This window comes from Bos taurus, chromosome 6, assembly GCF_002263795.3.
Source record: "Bos taurus isolate L1 Dominette 01449 registration number 42190680 breed Hereford chromosome 6, ARS-UCD2.0, whole genome shotgun sequence".
Classification (NCBI taxonomy): Eukaryota; Metazoa; Chordata; class Mammalia; order Artiodactyla; family Bovidae; genus Bos; species Bos taurus.
This window is the reverse complement of record NC_037333.1, coordinates 67878760-67906522: the sequence shown is the minus strand read 5'-3', so window position 1 is coordinate 67906522 and position 27763 is coordinate 67878760. Positions and strand designations below refer to the sequence as shown.

Below are 27763 nucleotides of genomic sequence, written 5' to 3'. Positions count from 1 at the left end.
CTTCCTGGTGTGCAGTAAACATCTGTTAAATTGGATTCCCCAGGAGATACATCACACTATCTTCAACCCACCTCCAAAACCACAGAAAAAAAGCATCAGCCTTCACCGGCCCGCCAAAACTAAGCAGCATCCCTGAAGTGACTGTCCTCTTTAAGGACATTCGGTTTTCAAGATTTTAGCTGCCTGTCAGCAACTTGTTAACTTCTGTCCACGTTGTCACCACCTCCTCCCTCGTCCACATGTACTCTGCAAATGCGCCCTCCCCACCCAGCCAAGGAGACCCCCGACTCGTGAAGCAAGGAGCCCTCCTGATGGCACCAGCACCGCCCCCCACCCCTTGCTGGGAAATGGAGGGGAAGGGAGAGGGGTCCTCTGTATTTTGAGGGCGCCCTTTTGGAAGAATCCAGAGGCGGCCCGAGGTCGAACGGAATCCCGGTGTGCGAGAAAACGCTCCCGGAGGCCACTGCCTGGGCGCCGGGGGCAGCGGAGCTGGCACCAGCGGCCTGGGCGGGGCGGGGTTGGAGATGGGGGGCGGGGGCGAGGAGCGGCGGGCCCCTCCCGCCCCTCCAGCGCGCAAGCGCAGGCGCGCGAGGTGCGGAGGCGGCCGGGAGGGCGGCGGAGCCGGCGGGCGCGGGAAGATGGCGGCGGCGGCGGCGGCCACGGAGCAGGTCTGTGAGCCCCGCCGCAGCCGGGGGCTGGAGGGCCGGGGGAGGATGGGGTCCTGCCAGTGAGGTCCTCCGTAGGACCGGCAGGCGGGGGCTGGGGCGCGAGGGCGGGCTCCGCGGGGCGGGGCTGGGCGGGAGCTGTCCGCAGCCCGGGATGCTGGCGAAGGCCGGGCGGGACCCCGGGCAAGGGTCTCCGGGGCGGATAAGGGGGAGCCAGCCGCGGGCTCCCGGCCTGGCCTGGCTGTCCCTTGGCGAGGTCAGGAGGGGCGCTGTCTTGGAGGCCTGGGATGGGGTCGAGGCAGCCCGGAGCCTCCGCCAGGACGTACCGGGGACATGTCCTGCTCCATGGCCAGCGAAGATGCGGATAAAAATAACCCCAGCCAACGAGCCGCCAGCCTCCCCTGATACCAGCCAAAAAACAGTCAGCTGTTATTGGATATCAGCTTGCGGCCACTTCTTGTGTGCCATCCCCCTAGGCTGACAGCCACGTTTCTCCTCCCGCTTTGGTTCTGGAGACTAAGTCGCCAATCAGTACAAGACTGTCTCCTATCCAGTTGGTTTAAAATCATTTTTTTAAAATCCTTTATCAAGTATTCCCTAATCTGCATTGTGAACTTGTAACTTAGAATAGCTTAAAAGGCTATTTTCTTCCCCAAAAGCAGGCTATACATTATGCACACACTTACACACACATGCACACATTTACACACACACACACACACACACACACACCTGTAGTTACTAGGGTGGTTTGTTATAATAAAAATAATTTTGATAGTCTCTTCTTCCCTTCTTAACTGTTATTTTCCTTTAACAATAAACTGTGGTAGGATAGTTTCTTTGGAAACGTCTCATTCTTCAGCATTGTTGAAAAAAATAAATGAGCCAGGTAGCCAACATTCTGTTTCCAGAAAAATCTTGTCTGGAAAGATTTTCTTAAGTAATTAACTGCTTTTAGAGACATAGTAGGTAGATATCACTGGAACAGTGATGCTGAGCGCCATGAAAAATAAAAGACATGACATCTGCCTTCAAAGTTAAAGTCGAACTGCCAGATAAATGCAGAAAAATCAGCTAAAGATGGTAGGCAAGCTACAGCACCTAAACAATAAAATGTAAAGGAATGAGTGAAATTGAGACAAAGCTTCTTGGAGTTGTTGAGATTGAAATTGTCCCTTGCTTTTGTGATTTCCCTCCTGAATTATCAGCGCCTGTTTTAGACGGTTCTTTTTTCATCTGCATCACTTGTTGATACTCTTGGGAGTTCCACCTAGTTTCTATTCTTGCTTTACACAAAGACTGGGCAATCTGATCCATCCCTTATTCTCCACTTCAGAGTTAGGTATTTATGTCTCCAGTCGGAATTTAACTGAATTTTCCACGGGCACCCCAAAGTCAGAAATTTTTAATGGTGAATGGTGCATCACACTCACCATTAAAAGGGCTACAACCATCCATTCACTTGGTTCACCTTGCCACAAGCAGGACTGGCTCAAGGGAGCTCAGGATGGACCCACCTTTGGGTTAATGCTCTGCTCTCCCAGGCTTGGTACTTGAGCAGAGAACCTCACGTTTTCTTTTTGCTCTAGACCCCACAAATTATGTATCAGGCCCTACTTGGGGGTCATCTTAGATGCCCCTAAGCAACACTCACATCCAGTCAATCACCGGATCCTTTCAGTTCTACCTCTTGAGGACTCTCCCAAATCTTGATGTGCAGTGTCAAAATTCAGTCAAGCCTTCCTTTGGACTGTTAGGGAAACCTGCTGTTGATGTCTCCATCTCTAAACTCATCTATTCCAGTTCAACTCTTCTTGGTTTAATTTTGCTGTAATGCAAATCTATCACTAACCTATTTTAAATCCCCATTGCCTTCAGAATAGAGTCTGTCATTCTTGATGTGGTACTTATATCTACTCATTTATTGATCCCTAACCACATCTTGGGGCTTCCCAGTGGCTCAGCGGTCAGGAATCCACCTCCAAAGCAGGAGACCCAAGTTTAATCCCTGAGTGGGGAAGATCCCCTGGAGGAGGAGGGCATGGTAACCCACTCCAGTATTCTTGCCTGGAGAATCCCATGAACAGAGGAGCCTGGAGGAGTTCAGTCCATAGGGTTGCAAAGAGTCGGACATGACTAAAGTGACTTAGCATGCAAGCACAACCACATTGCACTTCTTATTTTGTCCCATTCGTATACTCATCTTCTTCACCATCCATATAAAATTACCAGCATTAGTTTGCACAAGATGACCTCTACTCAGTTTCATGATGTTTCCTCTGCCTGGAAGGCCTTTCTTGGTACTTTACTTGGCTAACTTCTGTTTGTCCTTCAATGTTCAACTGAGGCCCCAGCTTTTTTGAAGAATCGTCAACTCATGACCTTGATAAGTCAAAGGGTATTCCTCTTATGCACTCTTTTCAGTTTCATTGCTCTACCACTGCACTTGCCATGTTGAGCTGTAATTGCTAATGACTCCATCTATCTACTCTGCTGGCCTGTAAGTAAGTTTGTTGAAAGTAGGTGCTATGCCTTGCACGTCTTTGTAGTCTGGAACATCTGGCATATAGTAACTCATCAGTAAATGGTAAGTACAAAGAATGAAATATACTGATGTACATGAATTGACAGAGAAAAGTAAAGAATTCATCCCAAGAAGGTAAGATGTGCCCTGTCTCTCTCTTATGTAGACCTGTATTCAGAGTCTGGCTAAGAGTTCTAAATTGCCCATCTGACATCACTGTCATAATCCTATACTGGATCTGTGAAAATTAGAAGCAAACTCACTTTCCCTAAGATATTCTACTTTCTCTGGCCGAAAAACTACCAAAATACAAATTCAGCTCTAAAATGTTTGCAGTGTCGACAGGCCCTCATAGCTTCTGCACCTCATGTGGATACACAACCTACACGACTGTATTCAGCAACTTGTTTTGTGTTAAACCTGTTAAGTAGATTGAAAGCTCTTCTACAAAGCCTTTCTTACCGCTTCAGTTCAGTTCACTTACTCAGTTGTGTCCGCTCTTTGCGACTCCATGAACCACAGCACGCCAGGCCTCCCTATCCATCACCAACTCCCAGAGTTCACGCAAACCCATGTCCACTGAGTCGGTGATGCCATCCAACCATCTCATCCTCTGTCGTCCCCTCCTCCTCCTGCCCTCAAACTTTCCCAGCATCAGGGTCTGTTCAAATGAGTCAGTTCTTCGCATCAGGTGGCCAAAGTATTGGAGTTTCAGCTTCAGCATCAGTCCTACCAATGAACACCCAGGACTGATCTCCTTTAGGATGGACTGGTTGGATCTCCTTGCAGTCCAAGGGACTCTCAAGAGCCTTCTCCAACACCACAGTTCAAAAGCATCAATTCTTCAGTGCTCAGCTTTCTTTATAGTCCAACTGTCATATCCATACATGACCACTGGAAAAACCATAACCTCAACTAGACGGACCTTTGTTGACAGAGTAATGTCTTTGTTTTTTAATATGCTATCTAGGTTGGTCATAATTTTCCTTCCAAGGAGCAAGCGTCTTTTAATTTCATGGCTGCAATCACCATTTGCAGTGATTTTGGAGCATCTATTTCTGCTTTATTGACTATGCCAAAGCCTTTGACTGTGTGGATCATAATAAACTGTGGAAAATTCTGAAAGAGATGGGAATACCAGACCACCTGACCTGCCTCTTGAGAAACCTGTTTGCAGGTCAGGAAGCAACAGTTAGAACTGGACATGGAACAACAGACTGGTTCCAAATAGGAAAAAGAGTACGTGAAGGCTGTATTTTGTCACCCTGCTTATTTAACTTTTATGCAGAGTACATAATGAGAAACGCTGGGCTGGAGGAAGCACAAGCTGGAATCAAGATTGCCAGGAGAAATATCAATAACCTCATATATGCAGATGACACCACCTTTATGGCAGAAAGTAAAGAAGAACTAAAGAGCCTCTTGATGAAAGTGAAAGAGGAGAGTGAAAAAGTTGGCTTAAAGCTCAACATTGAGAAAACTAAGATCATGGCATCCAGTCCCATCACTTCATGGGAAATAGATGGGGCAACAGTGGAAACTGTGGCTGACTTTATTTTTCTGGGCTCCAAAATCACTGCAGATGGTGATTGCAGCCATGAAATTAAAAGATGTTTATGCTTGCTGCTTGGTGGAGTTTAAAAAATTTTGTCTGCCACATTACCCACAATGATTATTCTTGCCTTTTTCTGTTTTCCATAAGCCCTCAACCAGCCTGCTACCCCTGCAACCACAGTAAGATTCCAGATGCCCTCTCCGCTCTTTATTGAGAGCTGACCTTGCCTTTTACATCCCGAGGAAAAATAGAAATGGTTTCTCTTCCTGGTGTGAACCATTTGAATGAAATGGGAGCCCACCTTTTAAGACTCTTCTGTACATTCACTTTCTTTCCTGTCTCCTGGAGGATCTTATTTCCCTCATTACTCTGCCCTACTCTGAGGTATCTGGTCTTTGTCCTTCTTGGCATGTTTCCCTCTGCCATCAAACATGTGAGTCTTCCTACAAATTGTTGGAAAGGGACAGAAAGATCCTAACAACAAGAACAAGCACAGTTTTCCTCTGACAGTACATAATTCTTTAGTTATTGTCTTCTCTCTCAATGAAAATAAATGTACACTTGCTGGCATCTTTTCAGGACTATTTCTACTTACCAGTTTGCTACTCAGAGTTTGAAAATCACAGAGGCAATTCTTACCATATTAAGTTCAGCAATGCTGCACATCCTTAGTTTTCTTGTATTTCTCATTTTCCATTGCTCCTGCACAAAGTTTTCCAAGAGTACTTCCTTGGCTCTTTGTTCTTTTGCTCTATACAAGGGGTCCCTGACTTCCAGGACCCAATGCCTGATGATCTGAGGTGTAGCTGATGGAATAATAATAGAAATAAAGTGTGTAATAAATGTAATGCCCTTGAATCATCCCCAGACCATCCCCCTACACCCCAGTCTGTGGAAAAATTGTCTTCCATGATACTGATCCCTGGTGCCACAAAAAGAGTTGGGGACCACTGCTTCATGTTTTTTTTTTTTTTTTTTTACAGTAGACTGATATTAGTCTCATAGATTTAATTTACTTTGAAGCTGAAGACTCAAATTCGTCAAGTCCTGACTGACCTAATATCTCATACCATCCTTCTCATTGCCTCTGAGGCATGTGGTCGTTTCTCATTCAGTTCAAATGCAGCATATGTAAAATCTCCCTGCTTCATTCCCCATGTTTAACTAGTCACCATTCAGTAAACTGAGGGGCTTTTTTTTTTTTAAACCTGGCTACAAATTCACTCAGTTATTCTCTTGAAGTGTATTTTTAATCTCTCCTTTTTCATCCCACCCGTTTTAGGCCGTCAATACCTTGAGTTTCCCTTACGACAACATCCCAGCAGCCTACTTGCTAATATTCTCCTCTTTCCTGTGTCTCCTGCAAATACTCACACATTTAGCATCCTGAAATATATATTGTTCATATTCAGAGACCTTTAGTGACTCACAAATAAACAGATGTCAAGACTAGAATTTGTTCACAGGTGTCCCAAAACTTCTACAACCTGTCCTCCTTTTCCGCCTTGATCCTGCCTGCATTGCCAGATCTGACTCACCTGCTCCTTCTGGTTTCCCGGACAACTCTAAGCCCTGCTGTCTCTTCTCCCATGAACTCCACAGCATGTATTGTCTGTACTATTGATTTTGGCATCGGAGCATACAGAATATGTTATTGTGCAATTCACATTTGTAATATCTGGAGGATGAGGATCTTGTCCTGTATTTCTTGTGTATTCCTATGTATGGGATTAATGTTAAAGCCTAAAGAGCTTAAAAAATGCTTATTCAATAAATTAATTTTCTCAAAGCTCTCAAAAATATGAAAGTTGGGCAGTAAGCATTTCTACTCCTTCCTTTTATGTTCATGATATACCAAATAATCACCTACAATGTCATTCAACCTTAGTCAGAGGTTCTCAAATTTTTTGGTCTCTGGTTTTCTTTTTACTCTTCAAAATGACTGAGAATCCCAAAGAGAAAAAGCTGTGGATTTGTAGGGGGAAATCAAGAGAAATTAAGTCTGAAGGAATCTCTGGTATCTGAAATTATTAGACATACTCATTTCAGTAAAATATCACTGAGTGCCTTGTTGTTCAGTTGCCAAGGTGTGTCTGACTCTGCAACCCCATGGACTGCAGCACGCCAGGCCTCCCTGTCCTTCACCAACTCCTGGAGTTTACTCAAACTCCTGTCCATCGAGTCGATGATGCCATCCAACCATCTCATCCTCTGTCATCCCCTTCTCCTCCCGCCTTCAATCTTTCCCAGCATCAGGTTCTTTTCCAGTGAGTCGGCTCTTCACATCAGGTGGCCAAAGTATTGGAGTTTCAGCTTCAACATCAGTCCTTCCAATGAACACCCAGGACTGATCTCATTTAGGATGGACTGGTTGGATCTCCTTGCAGTCCAAGGGGCTCTGAAGAGTTTTCTCTAACACCACAGTTCAAAAGCATCAATTCTTCGGCACTCAGCTTTCTTCACAGTCCAACTCACGTCCATACATGACCACTGGAAAAACCATAGCCTTGACTAGACGGACCTTTGTTGGCAAAGTAATGTCTCTGCTTTTTAACATGCTGTCTAGGTTGGTCATAACTTTCCTTCCAAGGAGCAAGCGTCTTTTAATTTAATGGCTGCAGTCACCATCTGCAGTGATTTTAGAGCCCCCCAAAATAAAGTCTGTCACTGTTTCCACTGTTTACCCAACCTTTTGAGCTGAAGTGATGGGACCAGATGCCATGATCTTAGTTTTCTGAATGTTGAGCTTTAAGCCAACTTTTTCACTCTCCTCTTTCACTTTCAACAAGAGGCTCTTTAGTTCTTTGCTTTCTGCCATAAGGGTTGTGTCATCTGCACATCTGAGGTTATTGATATTTCTCCCGGCAATCTTGATTCCAGCTTGTGCTTCATCCAACCCAGCATTTCTTATGATGTACTCTGCATATAAGTTAAATAAGCAGGGTGACAATATACAGCCTTGACGTACTCCTTTCCCTATTTGGAACCAGTCTGTTGTCCCATGTCCAGTTCTAACTACGCCAGAATACTGGAGTGGGTAGCCTTTCCCTTCTCCAGGGGATCTTCCCAACCCAGGAATCGAACCCAGGTCTCCCGCGTTGCAGGCGGATTCTTTACCAGCTGAGCCAGATGGAAAGACAGAAAAACCATACCTTTGACTATATGGACCTTTGTCGGTGAAGTGATGTCTCTGCTTTTTCTCTGCTGTCTAGGTTTGTCATAGCTTTTCTTCCAAGGAGCAAGCATCTTTTACTTTCCTGGCTACTGTCACCACAGTGACTTTGAAACCCAAGAAAATAAAATCTGTTACTGTTTCCACTTTTTCCCCATCTATTTGCCATGAAGTGATGGGAGCAGATTCCTTGATCTTAGTTTTTTGAATGCTGAATTTTAAGCCAGCTTTTTCCCTCTTCTCTTTAACCCTCATCAAGAGACTCTTTATTTCCTCTTTGCTTTCTGCCATTAGAGTGGCATCATCTGCATCTCTGAGGTTGTTGATATTTTCCCCGGCAATATCAGCAGCACAATGGTTGCTTTATGGTAACTTAATGTAGCCAGTGGGCTTCCCTGGTGGTTCCGCCTGTCAATGGAAGAGACTCAGGTTTGATCCCTGGGTCGGGAAGATCCCCTGGAGAAATGGCAATTTTTTGGAAATGGCAATCCACTCTAGTATTCTTGCCTGGGCAGTCTCATGAACAGAGGAGCCTCATGGGCTATAGTTCACAGGATCTCAAAAGAGCTGGACACAACTCAGCAACTAAACAACAAATGTTAATCAGTACAGTTCTTTCATGGTAGCCTAACCTATACACTTGTGAATGAATTGTAAAAATAAAAACTTTTTATGGCATAAAGTATCACAATCATATTCATATCCTTTTTAAAAAGCCAGTGATATGGGATGATCAGCTGATAACCAGTTTCTCCAGTTATGAGACAGAGAGACTGTACATAATATAATTCTTTAAAAACAAGGTTATAAAACAGTAAGGAAATTGTTATTACTTTTATATTAACTATTACTCATCTTATGTATCTACATGTTTTATACATTCACAGCAAATCTTTTAATTTTTTCAGTATTTCATCTGCAAGTTTTTTTAAATTGTTGAAAATCTCCAAAATTTTTTCCAATACATTTATTGAAAAAAATCCATATATAAGTGGATCCATGCTGTTCAAACCCATTTTGTTCAAGGGTCATCTGCACATTCATGAGAGAAGAAGAGTAAAAAAAGAAAACAGCATCATAGAGGGTTTCTTTTGAAAATGATTTTCACCCTCCAGACACTTAAAGGATTTCAAGAAACCTCTCCATGGTTTCTCAGCCCATACTTTGAAAACTGCTGGTCTAGGATAATACTAACTTTAGCCAACTGGAGTGATAAGTAAAGTGTATTAGCCTTTCTAAATTCTTTTCATGTAAATGAAGTATGTATATGATTAAGCAGATCTTTATAAATTATTAATAAAAACAGTTCCACTATAGAGTATATCTATCAGCTCTCCCCCAAAATGAGCTGGCTGTTCACTTGACTGATGGTAGGACTATTCAAAGCAGATAGTAGAAGTCTGTTATCAGACTGTTACCTACAACCCTTCTCAGTACAGTCGTGTCCCCGCTTGGAGCCTGCAACTCAACATGTGTGTGCATGCATGCTAAGTCACTTCAGTTGTGTCCAGAGCTTTGCAACCCTTTGGACTGTAGCCTGCCAGGCTCTGTCCATGGGGATTCTTCAGACAAGAATACTAGATAGAGTGGATTGCCATGCCCTCCTCCAGAGGATCTTTCCAACCCAGGGATCAAACCATGTCTCCTGCATTGGCAGATGGGTTCTTTACCACTAGCGTCACCTAGGAAGCTCCAGTGCAACATGACTTGAGGTTTATTAGTAGAAAATGTATCACTAACCAATTCAGCTTTCTTTCCTTATGAATTTGCACCTAACAAATAATGCATCCAAAATAGAGGGTATAGCTGCTCCATTGTGTTTTATTTTGCTTTTAGCAAAGTTCCAATGGTCCTGTGAAGAAGTCCATGCGTGAGAAGGCTGTTGAAAGAAGGAATGTCAATAAAGAGCACAACAGTAACTTTAAAGCCGGCTATATTCCAATCGATGAAGATCGCCTCCATAAAACGGGACTGAGAGGGAGAAAGGGCAATTTAGCCATCTGTGTGATTGTCCTCCTGTTTATCCTGGCTGTCATCAATTTAATTGTGAGTATTTAGCACAGAGTATTCTTTTCTTAATTAGCATGAGGAATTTTTCTTCTGTTTTTAGTGAAATCATGGTAAAGAATCTGCCTGCAGTGTGGGAGACCCAGTCAGTCCCTCAGTTGGGAAGATCCCCTGGAGAAGGAAATGGCAACCCACTCCAGTATTCTTGCCTGGAGAGTTCCATGGACAGAGGAGCCTGGCAGTCTACAGCCCATGGGGTTGCCAAGAGTCAGACACGACTGAGCAACTAACACTTTCTTACCTTGTTTTTTTGGCATTTAGCTTTACTGTACTTTGCCTATACTGCATTTTTTACAGATTGAAGATTTGAGGCAGCCTTGTCCCAGGCATGCCTGTTAGTGCCAGGCATGGCAGCATGCTCACTTTTTCCAGCAGTGTCTGCTCACTTCAGTCCCCTTGTCACAGTTCAGAAATTTTCACTATATCTCAAGAGTTTTTCTCATTATTATATTTCTTATGGTGATCTCTGACCAGTGATCTTTAATATTACCATTGTAATTGTGTGGGGTTCCCACTATCCACATCCATAAAAGATGGTGAATTTAATTGATAAATGTTGTATGCATTCTGATTGCTCCATCCACTAGCCCTTCCCCCCTTTCACTCTTTCTCTCTCTCTACTTGAAGTGAAGTGAGGTGAAGTCACTCGGTCATGTCTGACTCCCATCATGCTCCTCTGTCCATGGGATTTTCCAGGCAAGAATACTGGAGTGGGTTGCCATTTCCTTCTCCAGGGAATCTTCCCAACCCAGGGATCTAACCTGGGCCTCCTGCATTGTAGACAGACTCCTTACTGGATGAGCCATTCCCTAAGAGGCCGTTCCCATGGCCTCTTAAGTGTTCAAGTGAAAGGAGGAGTTGCAAGTATCTCTCAGTTTAAATCAAAAGTTAGATATGATTCAGCTTAGTGAGGAAGGTACATGACAAGCTGAAATCAGCTGAAAGCTAGGTCTTTTATGCCAAACACTTAGACAAGTTGTGAATGCAAAGAAAAGCTTCTTAAAGGAAATTGAAGGTCCTACTCTAGGGAATTCCTTGGTGGTTCAGTGGTTAGGATTTGACACTTTGACTGCCAAAGTGCCCATTTAAATTCCTGGTCGAGAAATTAAGATCTCACAAGCTTTGCAGCACAACAACAACAAAAACTTAATTCCTATTCTAGAGAACACATGAATGGTAAGAAAACAAAATAGTTTTATTGCTGATACAGAAGAAGTTTTACTTGTCTGAATGGAAGATCAAACCAGCCACAAAACTCTCTTAAGTCAAAGCCAAATCCAGAGTAACTAACACCCTTCAATTCTATGAAGGCTGAGAGAGGTAAGGAAGCTGCAGAAGTTTGAAGCTAATGGAGGTTGGTTCATGGCGTTTAAGAAAAAAGGCTCTCCATAACATAAAAGTACAAGGTGAAATAACCTGTGCTGATATAGAAGCTGCAACAAGTTAACCAGAAGACCTAGCTAAGATCATTACTGAAGGTGACTTCACTAAATGACAGATTATCAATGCAGACAAAACAGCCTTATGTTGGAAGAAGATGCCATCTAAGACTTTCGTAGCTAGAGAGAAGCCAGTGCCTGGCTTCAGAGAACACGCTGATTCTCTTGTTGGGGGCTGAGACAGCCAGTGACTTTAAGTTGCATCCAGCGCTTATTTGCCATTTGGAGAATCCTAGGGCCCTAAGAATTATGCTAAATCTTCTGTGTCTGGGCTCTGTAAGTGGAACAACCAAGTCTGAATAACTGCACACTTGTTTACAACATAATTTACTGAATATTTTAAGCCCACTGTTGAGATTTGCTGCTCAGGAAAAAAAAAAAGTTTCTTTCAAAATGTTACTGCTCGTTGATGATGCATCAGTCACCTAAGAGCTCTGATAGAGATGCACAACGTTGTTTGTGGTGTAGATGTAGTGTTGTTTTCATGCCTGGTAATACAGCATCCAGTCTGCAGCTCACCCATCAAGCAATAATTTTGACTTCCAGGTCTTATTAAGAAATATATTTTTTATTAAAAAAAAAAGAAATACATTTTTTAAGGATAATAGCTACCGTAGATAGTGACTCCTCTGATGGATCTGAGCAAAGTAAGTTGAAAAGCCTTTGGAAAGAATTCATTATTCCAGATACCATCAAGAACAATGGGGGTTTATGGGAAGAGGTCAAAATATCAATGTACACTGCAGTTTGAAAGAAGTTGATTGCAGTCCTTATGGTTGACTTTGAGCGGTTCAAGACTTCAGTGGATCAAGTAACTATAGATGTGGTAGAAATATCAAGATAATTAGAAAGAGCCTGAAGATGTGATAAATTGCCACCATCCCCCTGATAAAGGATAAGGAGTTGCTTCTTATGGATGAGCAAAGAAAGTGGTTTCTTGAGATGAAATCTCCTCCTGAGGGAGATGCTATGAAGATTATGGACATGACAATAAAGGATTTGGACTGTTACATAAATTTAGTTGATAAAGCAGTGGCAGGTCCTGCACAGAGATGCCTCAAAGCCTTGTTAAGACTGTTTGGATCTCCGTGAAGCCCTGCTATACCCACGTTTACCTGGAGATTTGGGTAGGCATGGCTTCATGATTTATAAAATCAGGAGTGCTGATAAAAGAGGTAAAGCCTTGTAAGTTTCCAGTCCTGCACCTGCTCGTGGTCATCATTAACCAGCTTTACTTGAGTGGGATGTAGGTCTGACTGTGTTGTGGGAACACAGGACGTTGTGTATGCTTGTAGCAGTGCTGCTGCTCTCGGGCATGAATAAATGTGCCTGTGAGGATCTCTCACCCGCCACACACACACACACACACACACACACATAAATAATAAAAGCAGTAGCAGGATTTGAGAGGATTGGCTCCAATTTTGAAAGAAGTCATACTGTAGGTAAAATGCTATCAGCTATGTGTACTACAGAAAAGTCATGAAGAGTCAGTGCAGCAAAATTCATTATCATCTTATTTTTAAAAATTGCCACAACCACCCCAGCCCTTCAGCAACCACCACCCCGATCTGTCAGCAGCCATGAATGTCAAGGCAAGACCCTCCACCAGCAAAGAGTTTATACTCACTAAGGGCTCAGGTGATAGCATTTTTTAGAAAATAAGCATTTTTTAATTAAGGTATGTACATTTTTTTTTTTGGCCTAACCTCATGGCTTGCATGGAGAAGGCAGTGGCACCCCACTCCAGTACTTTTGCTTGGAAAATCCCATGGACGGAGGAGCCTGGTGGGCTGCAGTCCATGGGGTCGCTAAGAGTTGGATACGACTGAGCGACTTCACTTCACTTTTCACTTTCATGCATTGGAGAAGGAAATGGCAACCCACTCCAGTGTTATTGCCTGGAGAATCCCGGGGACAGGGAAGCCTGGTGAACTGCCATCTCTAGGGTCGCACAGAGTCGGACACGACTGAAGGGACTTAGCAGTAGCAGCAGCATGGCTTGCAGGATCTTAGTTCCCTGACTAGAGATCAAACTCAGATCCTCAGCAGTGAGAGTGCTGGGTCCTAACCACTGGACCACCAGGTGTACCAACAGGATTCCCTGAAAGTTGTTTTTTTAGACGTAATGTTATTGCATGCTTAATAGACTACAGTATACTGCTGCTGCTGCTAAGTCGCTTCAGTCATGTCCGACTCTGTGGGACCCCATAGACAGAAGCCCACCAGGCTCCCCCGTGCCTGGGATTCTCCAGGCAAGAACACTGGAGTGGGTTGCCATTTCCTTCTCCAACGCATGAAAGGGAAAAGTGAAAGTGAAGTCGCTCAGTCGTGTCCGACTCTTCGAGACCCCATGGTCTGCAGCCTACCAGGCTCCTCCGTCCATGGGATTTTCCAGGCAAGAGTACTGGAGTGTGGTGCCATCGCTTTCTCCTAAGTGTCCTTAGGGCTCATCAACTCACATTGAAGGGCTGCAATTGCTGATGACTGTGACATCCTTGTATACTGATACAGCAGGAAATACTTCATTTCTCACCATGTATTAATTTTACTTAGAAAAAAATGTTTATAGACTGTTTCCTTTAAACAACTTAACTTTTAAAAGATTAGCATCAACTCAACAGAAGAGACCTTTCCCAAGATGATTTTATTGCCTTCATCTCTCGTAAAAATACACTCCTTCATGTTTTCTTTCAACTTTTACCAAATTTACTTTGCCTCCTCAGCTTAAAAATAGTGAACCTTGGATGCAGTAAAAGGTTACCTTTTGCAGTCCTAAATCTTTATAGTTGAAGAACGAAAGGACCTGAGGTAGACTAGTTTACACCAAGGTATGAGGAGTTGGTGTATTACCTTTTCCAAAGATAATTGCTTTCTTAAAGAAGGAGACTTTTTAATAAATATTTATTCATTTATTTGGCTGTGTCAGGTCTCAGTTGTGGCACATGGGTTTAGTTGCCCCACGACATGTGGGATCTTAGTTCCTTGACCACGGATCGAACTCATGTCCCCTGCATTGCAAGGCACATTCTTAACCACTGGACCACCAGGAAGGTCTCTTAAAGAAGAAGACTCTTAACCCAAGGTTGAAACTATCTGAGAGTTAAATGTGAAACCCTCTGGCATGTGTGTGGACAGACATTTTCAGAGACTGATTATTGGTATCCCTAACACCGATCATGAACATGGATGCAGCAGTTCTACAGGGATTCTGTTTACTGTATTCTTTACTTCTAATACTCTTAAGTCAGTCCTTGTATTTTATGTACATCTAAAACATTTGTGTCTAATTGTTCACTTAAATTGAAAAGAGCTGAAACTATAGCTTTACTAGGAGCACATGTTCTGAATTTATTTTATTGAAAAGTTATGGTTAAGATAGCAAAAAAAAGAGACATTTTTCATCCACTTCTGCTCTAAAAAGTTCAACCTAAGGTTACAATGTCAAGAAGCAGAAATATCTTGGAAGAAAGCGGGAGGCAATCAGAATTCTAAATCATAATATTTGAAGACAAAAAGGAGGATAAGGAATGGCAACTTACCAGAGAAGAGAAACTGCATGTTGGGGAGGGGTTGCAGAGGGCATTGGTGGAAGTGCCTTGCAGAATCCTGAAAAACCTCAGGAAGTGGAAGTACAAGTTCCTTGAAAAGCAGGAGTGAGAGGGGAACCGAAAACAGAAAGCTGCTTTGAAAAATCCGTAGAAGGACCCATGCGATCCCCAGCCCTGCTCCCCTTCCAGCCAGCAGTCACGGAGCTGCCCCTCCTCACCCTGCGCTGAACCAGACAGGATTCTTTCTGCTGAGGGTAGGCATGGGTTTCCACAGGAAAGCAGGGGAGTGCTGCACCCTGAGTCTTGAGGCTCCCTTATCCTCATCCCCCACCTCCAGCTCCCTGCACCAGGCTTACATTCTCTGGGCAGGATCTGAAGATGCTGACACTTGGCAGGTCCCCGTGAAAAAGCTACCTAAATCCCCCTACTGTGAAGCCTGTCAGTTACTAGCCCCACCCCACACAGAGACCTTTCCATGAACTTTTTATAACCACTGTGTTAAATATGAACACAGAGTCACAGGGATCAGTAAATTTTTATGGAAAGCTCCCAGAATTGAGAAATCATTGAGACCAAAAGCACCCAAACCACGGAGAAAGTAGGAATTCAGGGAAATAGAGAAAATGTAGCAAATGACAGTAAACTTAGATGTCCGTCAGCAGACGAATGGATAAGGAGGTTGTGTACATATACACAATATCAGGGCTTCCCTGATAGCTCTGTTGGTAAAGAATCCACCTGTAATGCAGGAGACCCCAGTTTGATTCCTGGATTGGGAAGATCCACTGGAGAAGGGATAGGCTGCCCACTCCAGTATTCTTGGGCTTCCCTTGTGGCTCAGCTGGTAAAGAATCCACCTGCAATGTGGGAGACCCCAGTTTGATTCCTGGGTTGGGAAGATCCCCTGGAGAAGGGAAAGGCTACCCACTCCTGTATTCTGGCCTGGAGAATTCCATGGGCTCTATAGTCCATGGGGTCACAAAGAGTCGGACACAACTGAGTGACTTTCATTTACTTACTTATACACAATGGAATATTACTCAGCTATAAAAAGGAACACATTTGAGTCAGTTCTAATGAGGTGGATGAAACTGGAGCCTATTATACAGAGCAAAGTACTTCAGAAAGAGAAATATCAATACTGTATATTAACACATACGTATGGAATTTAGAAAGACAGTAATGATGATCCTATATGCAAGGCAGCAAAAGAGACACAGAAGTAAAGAACAGGCTTTTGGACTCTGTGGGAGAAGGTGAGGGTGGGATGATTTGAGAGAGTAGCATTGAAACATGTATATTACCATATGTGAAATAGATGACCAGTGCAGGTTCGCTGCATGAAACAGGGCACTCAAAACCAGAGAGATGGGGTCGGGAGGGAGGTGAGTGGGGGATTCAGGATGGGGGGACATGTGCACCCATGGCTGATTCATGTCGATGTATGGCACAAACCATCATAATATTGCAAACTAATTTTTTAAAAAGATAAAACACTAAAATCATTATCTTCAGAGAAGTAAGAGGATATTGTGTCCATTAAACAAGGATACCATGCCATTAAAAAGCAATTAAAGAATATGGAAAAACTCATAGAAATATACACACATGGGTGGGTAGATGAATGGATAGATAGGTAGGTAGATAGATAACATAGATATTGGAAGAAAAAAGAAACCTGCACGAAATTCAACAAAATTAATCCATGAACATGCTGTTAATAGGAGTTTTAGAAAGAGAAAAGAACACACTAGGGAGAATGTTACCAAATAAATCAAGAAAATTTGAAAGCTACCATTCCGGGTCCATGTGTGTGTGTGAAGTCGCTTCAGTCGTATCTGACTCTGCAACCCTAGGGACCGTAGCCTGCCAGGCTCCTCTGTCCATGGGATTCTCCAGACAACAATACTGGAATGGGTTGCTATTTCCTACTCCAGGGGATTTTCCCCCCCAGAGATGGAACCAGCATCTCTTAAGTCTCCTGCATTGGTAGGCAGGCACTTTACCACTAGACCACCTGGGAAGCCCATTCTGGTCCAGCAGATGCCTAAAAAGGACTCACACCAAAGCTATCACTGTTAAATTTAAGCAGACCAGGAATAAAGCGAAGATCTTAAAATCTTCCAGAGAATTTTTTTTAAGAAGACTACGTATAAAGAACACAAAATCAGAGTGGCATCAGACCTTTCAAAAGCAGTGCTGGAAACTAGCAGGCAGGAGAGCAAGGGCTTTCAAAATTCAGACAGAAAATAATTTCGAATCTAGGAATGTGTGTCAAGCTAAACTATCAATCAAATGTGAAAGATTATAGAGACGTTTTCTTAGCTGTGCTCAAAAAATATTTACTTTCCATACATTCTTCCTAAGGAAGCCACAGGAGACTGCTTTACTGAAAGAAGGTACTAAACCAAGAAGGTTGAAGACAAGGATACAGGAAACTGCGTACCCCACACTGGAGAAAGAACAAGGAAGCTGCAGCATGAAAGTGAAGGGAGGGCTCAGGGTAACAGCTGTGAGGCAGACCCAGAGGGCAAGAACAGACTAGAGGCAGAAGATGAGGGTTCCAGAAAGAGTTCTGGGCGAGGAAAACAGAACTAACACATTTTCTGGGAGGTTTGGACTTTTAGAACATTTTATTGAGAGACATTTTATAGAAATGTTGGAGAGTTTGAAAAGACTTAGTCTGATATTCAGAGAAATTAAGCAAATAAGGGAAAGACAAAAAGACACTGAAAGACACAAAGCCCAAGAAAAGAACTGCCATCATAGTACAGTGTTTGGCTTAGTATGAATAATATTTATTTTGTCATAATGGCTGAGAATACTGAACATGGATGTAACGTGCACTGGAGTTAGGGGAGAAGAAGTATAAATGAGCTAAAATTCTCATCTGCTAAAATAGATTAATAGATAACAATCTAAAATTGATCAGTAAAGACATAACACACACCTTATTTAGAAATATGGAGAGAAGTTCTAGACAAAAATAGCTAAAATTGCTTAAAGTGGACAAGATACAGAGGGGGTAAAAAAAAAACTGCTTCCTTTTTTTTAACTTTTAGATTTGTATATAATACCTTGATTAAAATAAAATTGGTTTTGTTTGTAAGTGGAAACCCAGTTTATGTGTTTATGTCACTGATGAAACCATTTAGGAAGTTTAATCCTTTGGCAGCCGCCTTTTCTGTTTGCTTTCAAGTTGTGTTAAGAATGTATGCTGCCTATCAACAGTGGGTTTGATTGCTCTTTTAGATAACACTTGTTATCTGGGCTGTGATTCGCATTGGACCAAATGGCTGTGACAGCATGGAGTTTCATGAAAGTGGTCTGCTTCGATTTAAACAAGTATCTGACATGGGAGTTATACATCCTCTTTATAAGAGCACAGTAGGAGGAAGGCGAAATGAAAATTTAGTCATCACTGGCAACAATCAGCCTGTAAGTAACCATATTATTTGAAAAACATTAGTGAAAAATTCTTTGTAAAAACCTCAAGTTGATTGTTTGAAATGGATATTTTCCTTTAGAGAAAATTCATAATTATATTTGATAATACTGGTCTTGTAATCTATTAATATTCAGTACTTTCTTAATATTCTAGGTTTTGTTTATGGTAACATTTTCTGGGATAGATACAATTACTATGAGAATGCATACTCTTTTCTCCTCCATATGAAGAAACCATTTTATAAAGCACCTTCGGCCCACCCTCGCCTTCCCCCACTGTGTCCAATACGACATTGTAAAGCAGTTATCCTCCAGTTAAAAATAAATTTTAAAAATCATCACCTTCCCAGGTTAGAATAACCTCTACTCCCTGGTTGTCTGGTAGGGAATACGTCCATCTAGTCAGTGGCAACCCCGTCTGGTAGGGAATACATCCATCTAGTCAGTGGCAACCCCTGCCGAATGGCTAATATAACTGACCAGAACCTGAAGGAAGCCTCCTTACTGGCCCTGCCCATCTTAGCTCTGGGTCCCTGTGCTCGGCAACCATCTGTTTTTTGCCAAGCATTACAGCACATAAGCCTGTAAGCCCTCATTTGAAAGAACTCTTCTCCCAAGTGGGTGGAGGGAGTCAGAGAGAGGCAGTGAAAATTACTTGAAGTTAAAAGTCTGTTATTGTAGAGTTTTTGATAATGCTCTTGATGAATTTTGGATGCAGCCTTTTTCAAAAACATATTCATGATGAAGTGTTTTTCTGAAGATTGTTTTTCAGCAAGGGACAACAAAGCTCAGTGTGGGAAAGAACAAAACTTCTATTACAAGTGACACTGGCATGCAGTTTTTCGACCCAAGGACTCAAAATATCTTATTCAGCACAGACTATGAAACTCATGAGTTTCATTTGCCAAGTGGAGTGAAAAGTCTGAATGTTCAAAAAGCATCTACTGAAAGGGTATGGTTTATTTACTTTGCTTTATTCATGGAAGAGAATTACTGTCTAGAGTTACAAAGTGTGTATGCGGAGGAGGCAGTTTTACTGATACAGTGCTGTGAAAGAATTAACTCCAAAATAGTGGAAAAGATTGGTTCTACATTTGCCATCAACTGGTTTGTGTGATCATTATCAAATCATCTCTCTTTACATCTATAAAATATGAATGAAAACACTTGCCTTTCATATTTTTTCATTGAAACTTCTACTCTTCTATCTCTAATAACAATTCTCACTTTAATTTAGAAATTCTTCATCACTAGTTTGTTCTTTTTAATTTTCAGATTACTAGCAATGCTACTAGTGACCTAAATATAAAAGTCGGTGGGCGTGCTATTGTCCGTGGAAATGAAGGCGTGTTCATTATGGGCAAAACCATTCAATTCCACATGGGTGGTAATATGGAGTTAAAGGCTGTGAGTATTTTTTGAATTTAAGTGAATTGCTAGATTCTTGGGTATATAAACCCATGTTTGGAAAGTATAGTTATGAAAAATGATAGTGTATTTGTGTTTTTTTGACATGGAAAGATGTTCACAATAGATTATGAAGTGGAAGTAAGTTGTAAAACAATGTGTGAAATACCTTGTTTTTATTTTTCAGATTATATGTATGTTTATAAAAACCTGGAAGGTTATGCCAAAATGTCAACAGTGGTTAGTTATGGGCAGCAGGGTAACAGATGATTTTTATTTTATTTCTGCTTGCCTGTTACTTTCTAAAAAAAAGTTTTTTTGCATAATGATGCCTGTATTATTTTAAAAGGCAAGCAAACAAACAAAAAAAAACTTCTTAAAGAATATCAAAATAACTATCCATGCCCTGAAGTTGATGGGCTTTTTTCAGTTAAAGATATTTCATATCCCTTCCTGGGTTTTGTATCTAGTGATGTAAAAATCAATTCAGTTCAGTTCAGTTGCTCAGTCGTGTCCGACTCTTTGCAGCCCCATGAATTGCAGCACGCCAGGCCTCCCTGTCCATCACCATCTCCCGGAGTTCACTCAAACTCACATCCATCAAGTCGGTGATGCCATCCAGCCATCTCATCCTCTGTCGTCCCCTTTTTCTCCTGCCCCCAATCCCTCCCAGCATCAGAGTCTTTTCCAGTGAGTCAACTCTGCGCATGAGGTGGCCAAAGTACTGGAGTTTCAGCTTTAGCATCATTCCTTCCAAAGAACACGCAGGGCTAATCTCCTTTAGAATGGACTGGTTGGATCTCCTTGCAGTCAAAGGGACTCTCAAGAGTCTTCTCCACACCACAGTTCAAAAGCATCAATTCTTCGGCGCTCAGCTTTCTTCACAGTCCAACTCTCACATCCATACATGACCAGTGGAAAAACCATAGCCTTGACTAAACGGACCTTTGTTGGCAAAGTAATGTGTCTGCTTTTCAATATGCTATCTAGGTTGGTCATAACTTTTCTTCCAAGAAGTAAGCGTCTTTTAAATTCATGGCTGCAGTCACCATCTGCAGTGATTTTGGAGCCCAAAAAGATAAAGTCTGACATTGTTTCCACTGTTTCCCCATCTATTTGCCATGAAGTGATGGGACCAGATGTCACGATCTTTGTTTTCTGAATGTTGAGCTTTAAGCCAACTTTTTCACTCTCCTCTTTCACTTTCATCAAGAGGCTTTTTAGTTCCTCTTCACTTTCTGCCATAAGAGTGGTGTCATCTGCATATTTGGGGTTATTGATATTTCTCCCAGCAATCTTGACTCCAGCTTGTGCTATACTTCCATTAAAAAAACTGCTTTACAAATTTAAAGAAAGTAAAATTACATGACCACAAGATGGCAGCATTGGAACAAAATTTGAAAATTCCATGTACTATCTCAATTTCATGTACTATTTCTGAAAGAAAATGGAATACCAGACCACCTGACCTGCCTCCTGAGAAATTTGTGTGCAGGTCAGGAAGCAACATTTAGAACTGGACATGGAACAACAGACTGGTTCCAAATAGGAAAAGGAGTACGTCAAGGCTGTATATTGTCCCCCTGCTTATTTAACTTATACACAGAATACATCATGAGAAACGCTGGGCTGGATAAAGCACAAGCTGGAATCAAGATTGCCGGGAGAAATAATAATAACCTCAGATATGCAGACAACACTACCCTATGGAAGAAAGCAAAGAAGAACTAAATCTTGATGAAAGCGAAAGAAGAGAGTGAAAAAGTCGGCTTAAAACTCAACATTCAGAAAACTAAGATCATGGCATCCGGTCCTATCACTTCATAGCAAGTAGATGGTGAAACAGTGGCAGACTTTATTTTGGGGGGCTTCAAAATCACTGCAGATGGTGACTGCAGCCATGAAATTAAAAGACATTTGCTCCTTGGAAGGAAAGTTATGACCAGCCTAGACAGCATATTAAAAAGCAGAGACATTACTTTACCGACAAAGGTCCGTCTAGTCAAGGCTATGGTTTTCCCATAGTCATGTATAGATGTGAGAGTTGGACTGTGAAGAAAGCTGAGCACCGAAGAATTGATGCCTTTGAACTGTGGTGTTGGAGAAGACTCTTGAGGGTCCCTTGGACTTCAAGGAGATCCAACCAGTCCATCCTAAAGGAAATCAGCCCTGAGTATTCATTGGAAGGACTGATGTTGAAGCTGAAACTCTAATACTTTGGTCACCTGATGTGAAGAACTGACTCATGTGAAAAGACCCTGATGCTGGGAAATATTGAAGGCAGGAGGAGGAGGGGACGACAGAGGATGAGATGGTTGGAGGGCATTACCGACTCGATGGACATGAGTTTGAGTAAGCTCCGGGAGTTGGTGATGGACAGGGAGGCCTGACGTGCTGCAGTCCATGGGGTCGCAAAGAGTTGGACACGATTGAGCAGCTGAACAACAACAACATCACTAACATAGTCAATTAACGATTTCCATCACTTCATAATCAACTTTCTCTCATTGATTTAAGCACCCTCTATAAGCTGATGACTCACCTTTGGAACTTCTTCTTTCTCCCCTGAACTAAGATTCATATATCCAACTGCCTTCCCACCTCTCCACTTCAGTGTCTAATAGGCATCTCAAACGCAGCACATCTAAAAGTCTGCATATCCTGCCTCCCTCTCCAAACATGTATTTCTCTCAGTGTTCCCATCTTGTTAAATGGTGCCCATTGGTTCATCAGCAGAGCCTTCGGGCTCTACCTTCAGAAGATGTACAGAGCCTGGCTGATGCTCGCCACCTCCTCCACCTCCACCACCATGGTGCAGACCACCATCATTTCCTGCCTGCACTGGCAAAACAGCCTCCTCTTTCACTCCTGTATGCAGTTCTCTATAAAAACAGCCAGAGAAATCCTTTTTAAAAGATCATGTCACTTCTCTATTCAGAACCCTCCAAATGTCTTCCCGTCTGATTGGGAATAAAATCCAAAGTCCATTCCCTGGCCCCATGTGTCTTGCCCCTGGTTATTTCTGTGACTCACCTCCTTCAGCCACACCGGCCTCCTGTCTGTTCCTGGAACACAAGTCCCACGTGCATATTGTTCTTTCCTTTGCCCGGTCACCCACATGCCCTGCTCCCTCATGTCACCCAGTTTCCACCAGACTGTGACCTCATCAGAGAGGCCTTCCCTGACCTTCCTCAGTAACGTAGAACCCCACCTGGTCACTCTCTCTCTACTTATCCTGACTTGCTCTTCTCAGATGATGTTCGTTTTACCTCTTAAGATGTTTATTGTCTGCCCCTCCCCAGTAAAACATCAATGTATGAGGACTTGAACTTTGCTGGTCTGTTGACTGCTATGTACTCAACACCAAGAATAGTGTCTGACACGTAGGAGACATTTAAAAATAATCATTGAATGAAGGAAAAGAAGAAAAGGGAAGAAGGGAGAGAGAGGAGTTCCAAAAAAGAAAGAGTCTGCAATACAGTAGTGCTCCTGGGACAGTGGGCTGGAAGAAGAGAACTTCCAGGCAGTCTTCTTTGAGTATCTGGTCTTCAAAATTATATGGCTTGAATCTTCATTTATGGTGTTTCCAAAAATAATTGGAAAGTAAGATTACTTTTCTCTAAGAGAAAAACATTTTCTAGTTTTTCTTTTTCTGTTCATTGTCAGAAACGTATCAATCAGAAACTTAGTTAAAATTCTCTTTCTGCTGCTGCTGCTGCTAAGTCGCTTCAGTCGTGTCCGACTCTGTGCGACCCCATAGATGGCAGCCCACCAGGCTCCCCTGTCCCTGGGATTCTCCAGGCAAGAACACTGGAGTGGGTTGCCATTTCCTTCTCCAATGCATGAAAGTGAAAAGTGAAAGTGAAGTCGCTCAGTCGTGTCCGACTCCTAGCGACCCCATGGACTGCAGCCTACCAGGCTCCTCCATCCATGGGATTTTCCAGGCAAGAGTACTGGAGTGGGGTGCCATTGCCTTCTCCAAAACTCTCCTAAGTAGTAGCAAATGAAAATGATCTGAGACTTGATCAGTGTAAGTCTTATGTGCACTTAGGAATTTTGATATAATTTTTAGCTAACTGAGAAATAAATTGTGTTAAGTGTATAAATACACCTTATGAACAGTTACTAAGAGGTCACTAGTCGAATTTCGATTGGTTTGGGAATTTTTTTTTTGTTATTTTGGTCCTGACTTTATCTTACCACCTTCTATTCTTGCTCATATTCCAGTGAGTTTATTGTTTTTGTTCTGTCCCTTCTTGTGGGTGTAAATAAACCGTATGATTTTTCTCCTGATAGGAAAACAGCATCATCCTGAACGGAACTGTGATGGTCAGCACGAATCGCCTCCCAAGTTCTTCCAGCGGAGACCAGTTTGGTGGTGATGACTGGGTGCGTTACAAACTCTGTATGTGCGCTGACGGAACGCTCTTCAGAGTGCAGGTGACGGGTCAGAACATGGGCTGCCAGACCTCAGACAACCCCTGTGGAGACCTGTACTAGAAGAACCCAAGAGCACATCAATAGATTCATATTGTGACTTGACTTTTTATTTTTTTAAGACTAGGCATGCATATCATGTTTTTACAGAGTTTGTGATAACTCATAATTATTTTATCTGCAGTGCACTGCTGCATCTATTATGTAGTCTCCATGTTTAAAATAGTCTCAGAGAGCCTAAATTCTAATACATTTCATTGAGTTGCACTGATCTTCAATTTACAGTTCTCTAAAATTATTGAGAGAAATGAATATAATCAAAATTAATCTTTAAAGAAGTATTCTTAAAATGCCACTGTTCCTGTCTAAAGGATAAAGGGATGAAGCAACTGTTTAGACTCACTATAAGTAACTTTTGGTAACTAATGGGGATAGACCCACTTACAATACTTAAAGGTACACCATCAATAAATACTACATGTTCTGTCTTTTGGCTTCTAAGAGGAAAGACAGATTTTTAGTGCATTACTTTCAACTATATCCTCACATACAAGTGAGGTCACTAAAGAGCTTCACATATGGGAGATAGTAAGGAACTAAAGGTCCGTCTCGTCACAGCTATGGTTTTTCCAGTAGTCATGTATGGATGTGAGAGTTGGGCTATAAAGTTGAGTGCTGAAGAATTGATGCTTTTGAACTGTGGTGTTGGAGAAGACTCTTGAGAGTCCCTTGGACTGCAAGGAGATCCAATCAGTCCATCCTAAAGGAGATCAGTCCTGGGTGTACATTGGAAGGACTGATGTTAAAGCTGAAACTCCAATACTTTGGCCACCTGATGCGAAGAGCTAACTCATTTGAAAAGACCTTGATGCTGGGAAAGATTGAAGGCGGGAGGAGAAGGGGACGACAGAGGATGAGATGGATGGAGGGCATCACCGACTCAATGGACATGAGTTTGAGTAAACTCTGGGAATTGGTGATGGACAGGGAGGCCTGGCATGCTGCAGTCCATGGGGTCACAAAGAGTTGGACACAACTGAGTGACTGAACTGAACTGAACTGCTGGTTCCTTAGATTTGCACTAGGATAAAAATACTCTAAGAGAATGTTCACTCATTAAATATTGATTTACTCGTTAAATACTGTGTTCGCAATGTGGTAGAAATGAAAGGAAAGCACCATCTCAGCTTTAACTAGTAAATGATGACAGCTGTCACTTACGGAGCATCTTACACTGCTAGGCGTTGTCCTAAGCATTGCACATGTAACGTCTAGTTCTCACTACAGACTGTAAGCAGACGGTATCCCAGTTGACCCATTTAGGAAACTGAGGATTAGAGAAGTTAAGAAACTTGCCTGAGGAAAGAGCAGAGTTGGGATTGGAATTCAGATGTGATTCAAACCTAGATAGACCTGTTTCTAAATACCACATTCTTTTTATCACTATCTGTACTGAATTTTTAGGTATTTAAAACTCTAGAAAAGATGAACAGAGGCTAATTCAGACTTACCTATGCAGATAAGAATCAAAACAGTTGTGCTACTCTAGATAAAAGAAAATCAATCTCATGTCAAATAACTGGCCAGTCAATATCAGATTTCAAAGTTTCTTAAGCCAGTTCCAAAATATTATACTATAGAGAGGTCATAGTTGTGGGTTACCCCCATTCCCCAACTGGGGTGCCTGACTGGGTAAAGGGGTTGCCAAGATATGTATACCTCAGCCTTCCAGGTGGCACATTGGGAGACGGGAAGGTCATGTCCCAGGCGAGCCCTGCTGGCCAGAGATGGCTGGTGAGTTTACCCCAGCGAGCCAGACACATATTAACCTTTTTAATATGTGCCAAACCTTGAGAAGAGTCAGGAAGCACTGGACTAAAGGGCACTAATGCAGGAAGTAATACAAGTAATTTTTATGTCAGATGAGAATTGATCTTTGCTTCTAACATCAGCACCCATTGTAATGATTTACAACCCTCAAGGCTGTTGATTTTTAATGTGTTTCATACTTAACTTAAAAGGAATTCTGGTATTATTAACACACATGCAACATCAGGAAGAGAGACTTCAAAGTAGTGTGCCGTAAAGTAGGCAGCAGAGATAAACCATAATCCCCATTTTGCATTTAAATATAACAATACTCTGTCCTTGACACTTTGAACTATATAGATGAGAAAATCAATACAAAAAATAATTTGCATTCAGTATTGTCACAGTCTGTCTGATAGAAAAACCAAACCACAAAACAGTAGAGACTGACTTGCCTGTTACTGAGTACAGTTTTTAAGTGAAGAAAAAAAGAGAGGAAGTGAAATTTATGACCTGTGGGTATTGTTAGTTGTAGTGATATTCAAAACCCATATGAATGATACTCAGAAAAAATCCATTGGAATTTTCATTCAGCTGCTCAGTATATTTGTAAATTTTACATTCATTACATGTCTGCTTTATTTAGATTTGCTTTGCAGTTTTGTTTAGATAAATATTTTTACAAAAACCGCAAAACACTGTTACAAAGTATTATTCATTGAATGTAATTCATGAAACAATCTATTTTTACTTCTCTGAGAAATAACTTGTTTTTGATACATTTCCATAAAGTGCTTTGGACATGAGAGAATATTTTGATGTTTTTATAGAACTGATTGTTAAGGTAACAGGTATAGTATTTTAGGACACTTTACAGGTAGCTTTTGCTTCTTCATCGAAACATAGTCCTGGAAAATTCCCTGGGAAGCAGAACAAGAACAAACCATCCATTTTGTGTAACAGTAAAGCCTCAGCTACTCATTCTCACCATCAGATGGTATTTTTCTATAAGCTGAATTCTTAACTTTGCCTCTTCTGCTGATTCCTCCCCTCCGTCAAGCACTGATACGACAGGCAACAGACTTAGGGTGAGTAGAGGACAAAGACAGGATCCCAGGAAAATGGGGCAGACCCAGGCTTGTTTAAATAACTACTCTCCTTTAGAGGTAGATGACAGTGACAAGGGGGACAAATGAAAGCAAGGTACTTTAGAGGCTGTGTAATGGGCAGGTAGGAAGAGTGCAAACAGCACACAGTAGGGACTGTCTATGTGTTGTCTGTAATATCTAAAAATATACTTGTGTTCTTTTTGCATTATGAAAAAAACAAATGGTGTTTGATAGTTTTGAATGAACAGTGAAAGTTCTACCTAGTTTTGAGTGAGTTCTTTAAAAGAATGAGGATGTTACGGTGCTAAACTTGACAAAAAAAGAGACCACTGAAATGCTGATAATTTTAGTAACCTTTTTTCAAAGCATTGAGGGGGCAAAGATTACAAATTATGCCATATAAAAATAAACATACATCTGTTTTGAGTTACTAATTTGACTTTCAGTTGATTCAGTTTGTAATAACTGTTAATGACCTCTGTTTACAATAAAGATTCTATAAAATTGTTTGCTGCTGATTGTTTAATTGTTAAAATATTGGCAGGTTTCTACTCACTCCTATAAACATGAAATAGCTTGAG

The 27763-nt window shown here is 41.9% G+C and overlaps 1 protein-coding gene and 1 pseudogene across 1 annotated transcript; both read left to right on the top strand.

Moving 5' to 3' along the window:
- Window positions 1-613: 613 nt before the first annotated feature.
- Window positions 614-27691, top strand: SGCB (sarcoglycan beta). The gene is given in 6 exon segments (NM_001102188.1): window positions 614-668; window positions 9753-9962; window positions 18226-18411; window positions 19181-19372; window positions 19696-19827; window positions 24124-27691. Coding segments are annotated over 6 exon segments (954 nt in total). The 5' UTR covers window positions 614-638; the 3' UTR covers window positions 24328-27691.
- LOC107132568 (ATP synthase subunit ATP5MJ, mitochondrial-like) lies at window positions 9970-13160 on the top strand (annotated as a pseudogene).
- Window positions 27692-27763: the final 72 nt, after the last annotated feature.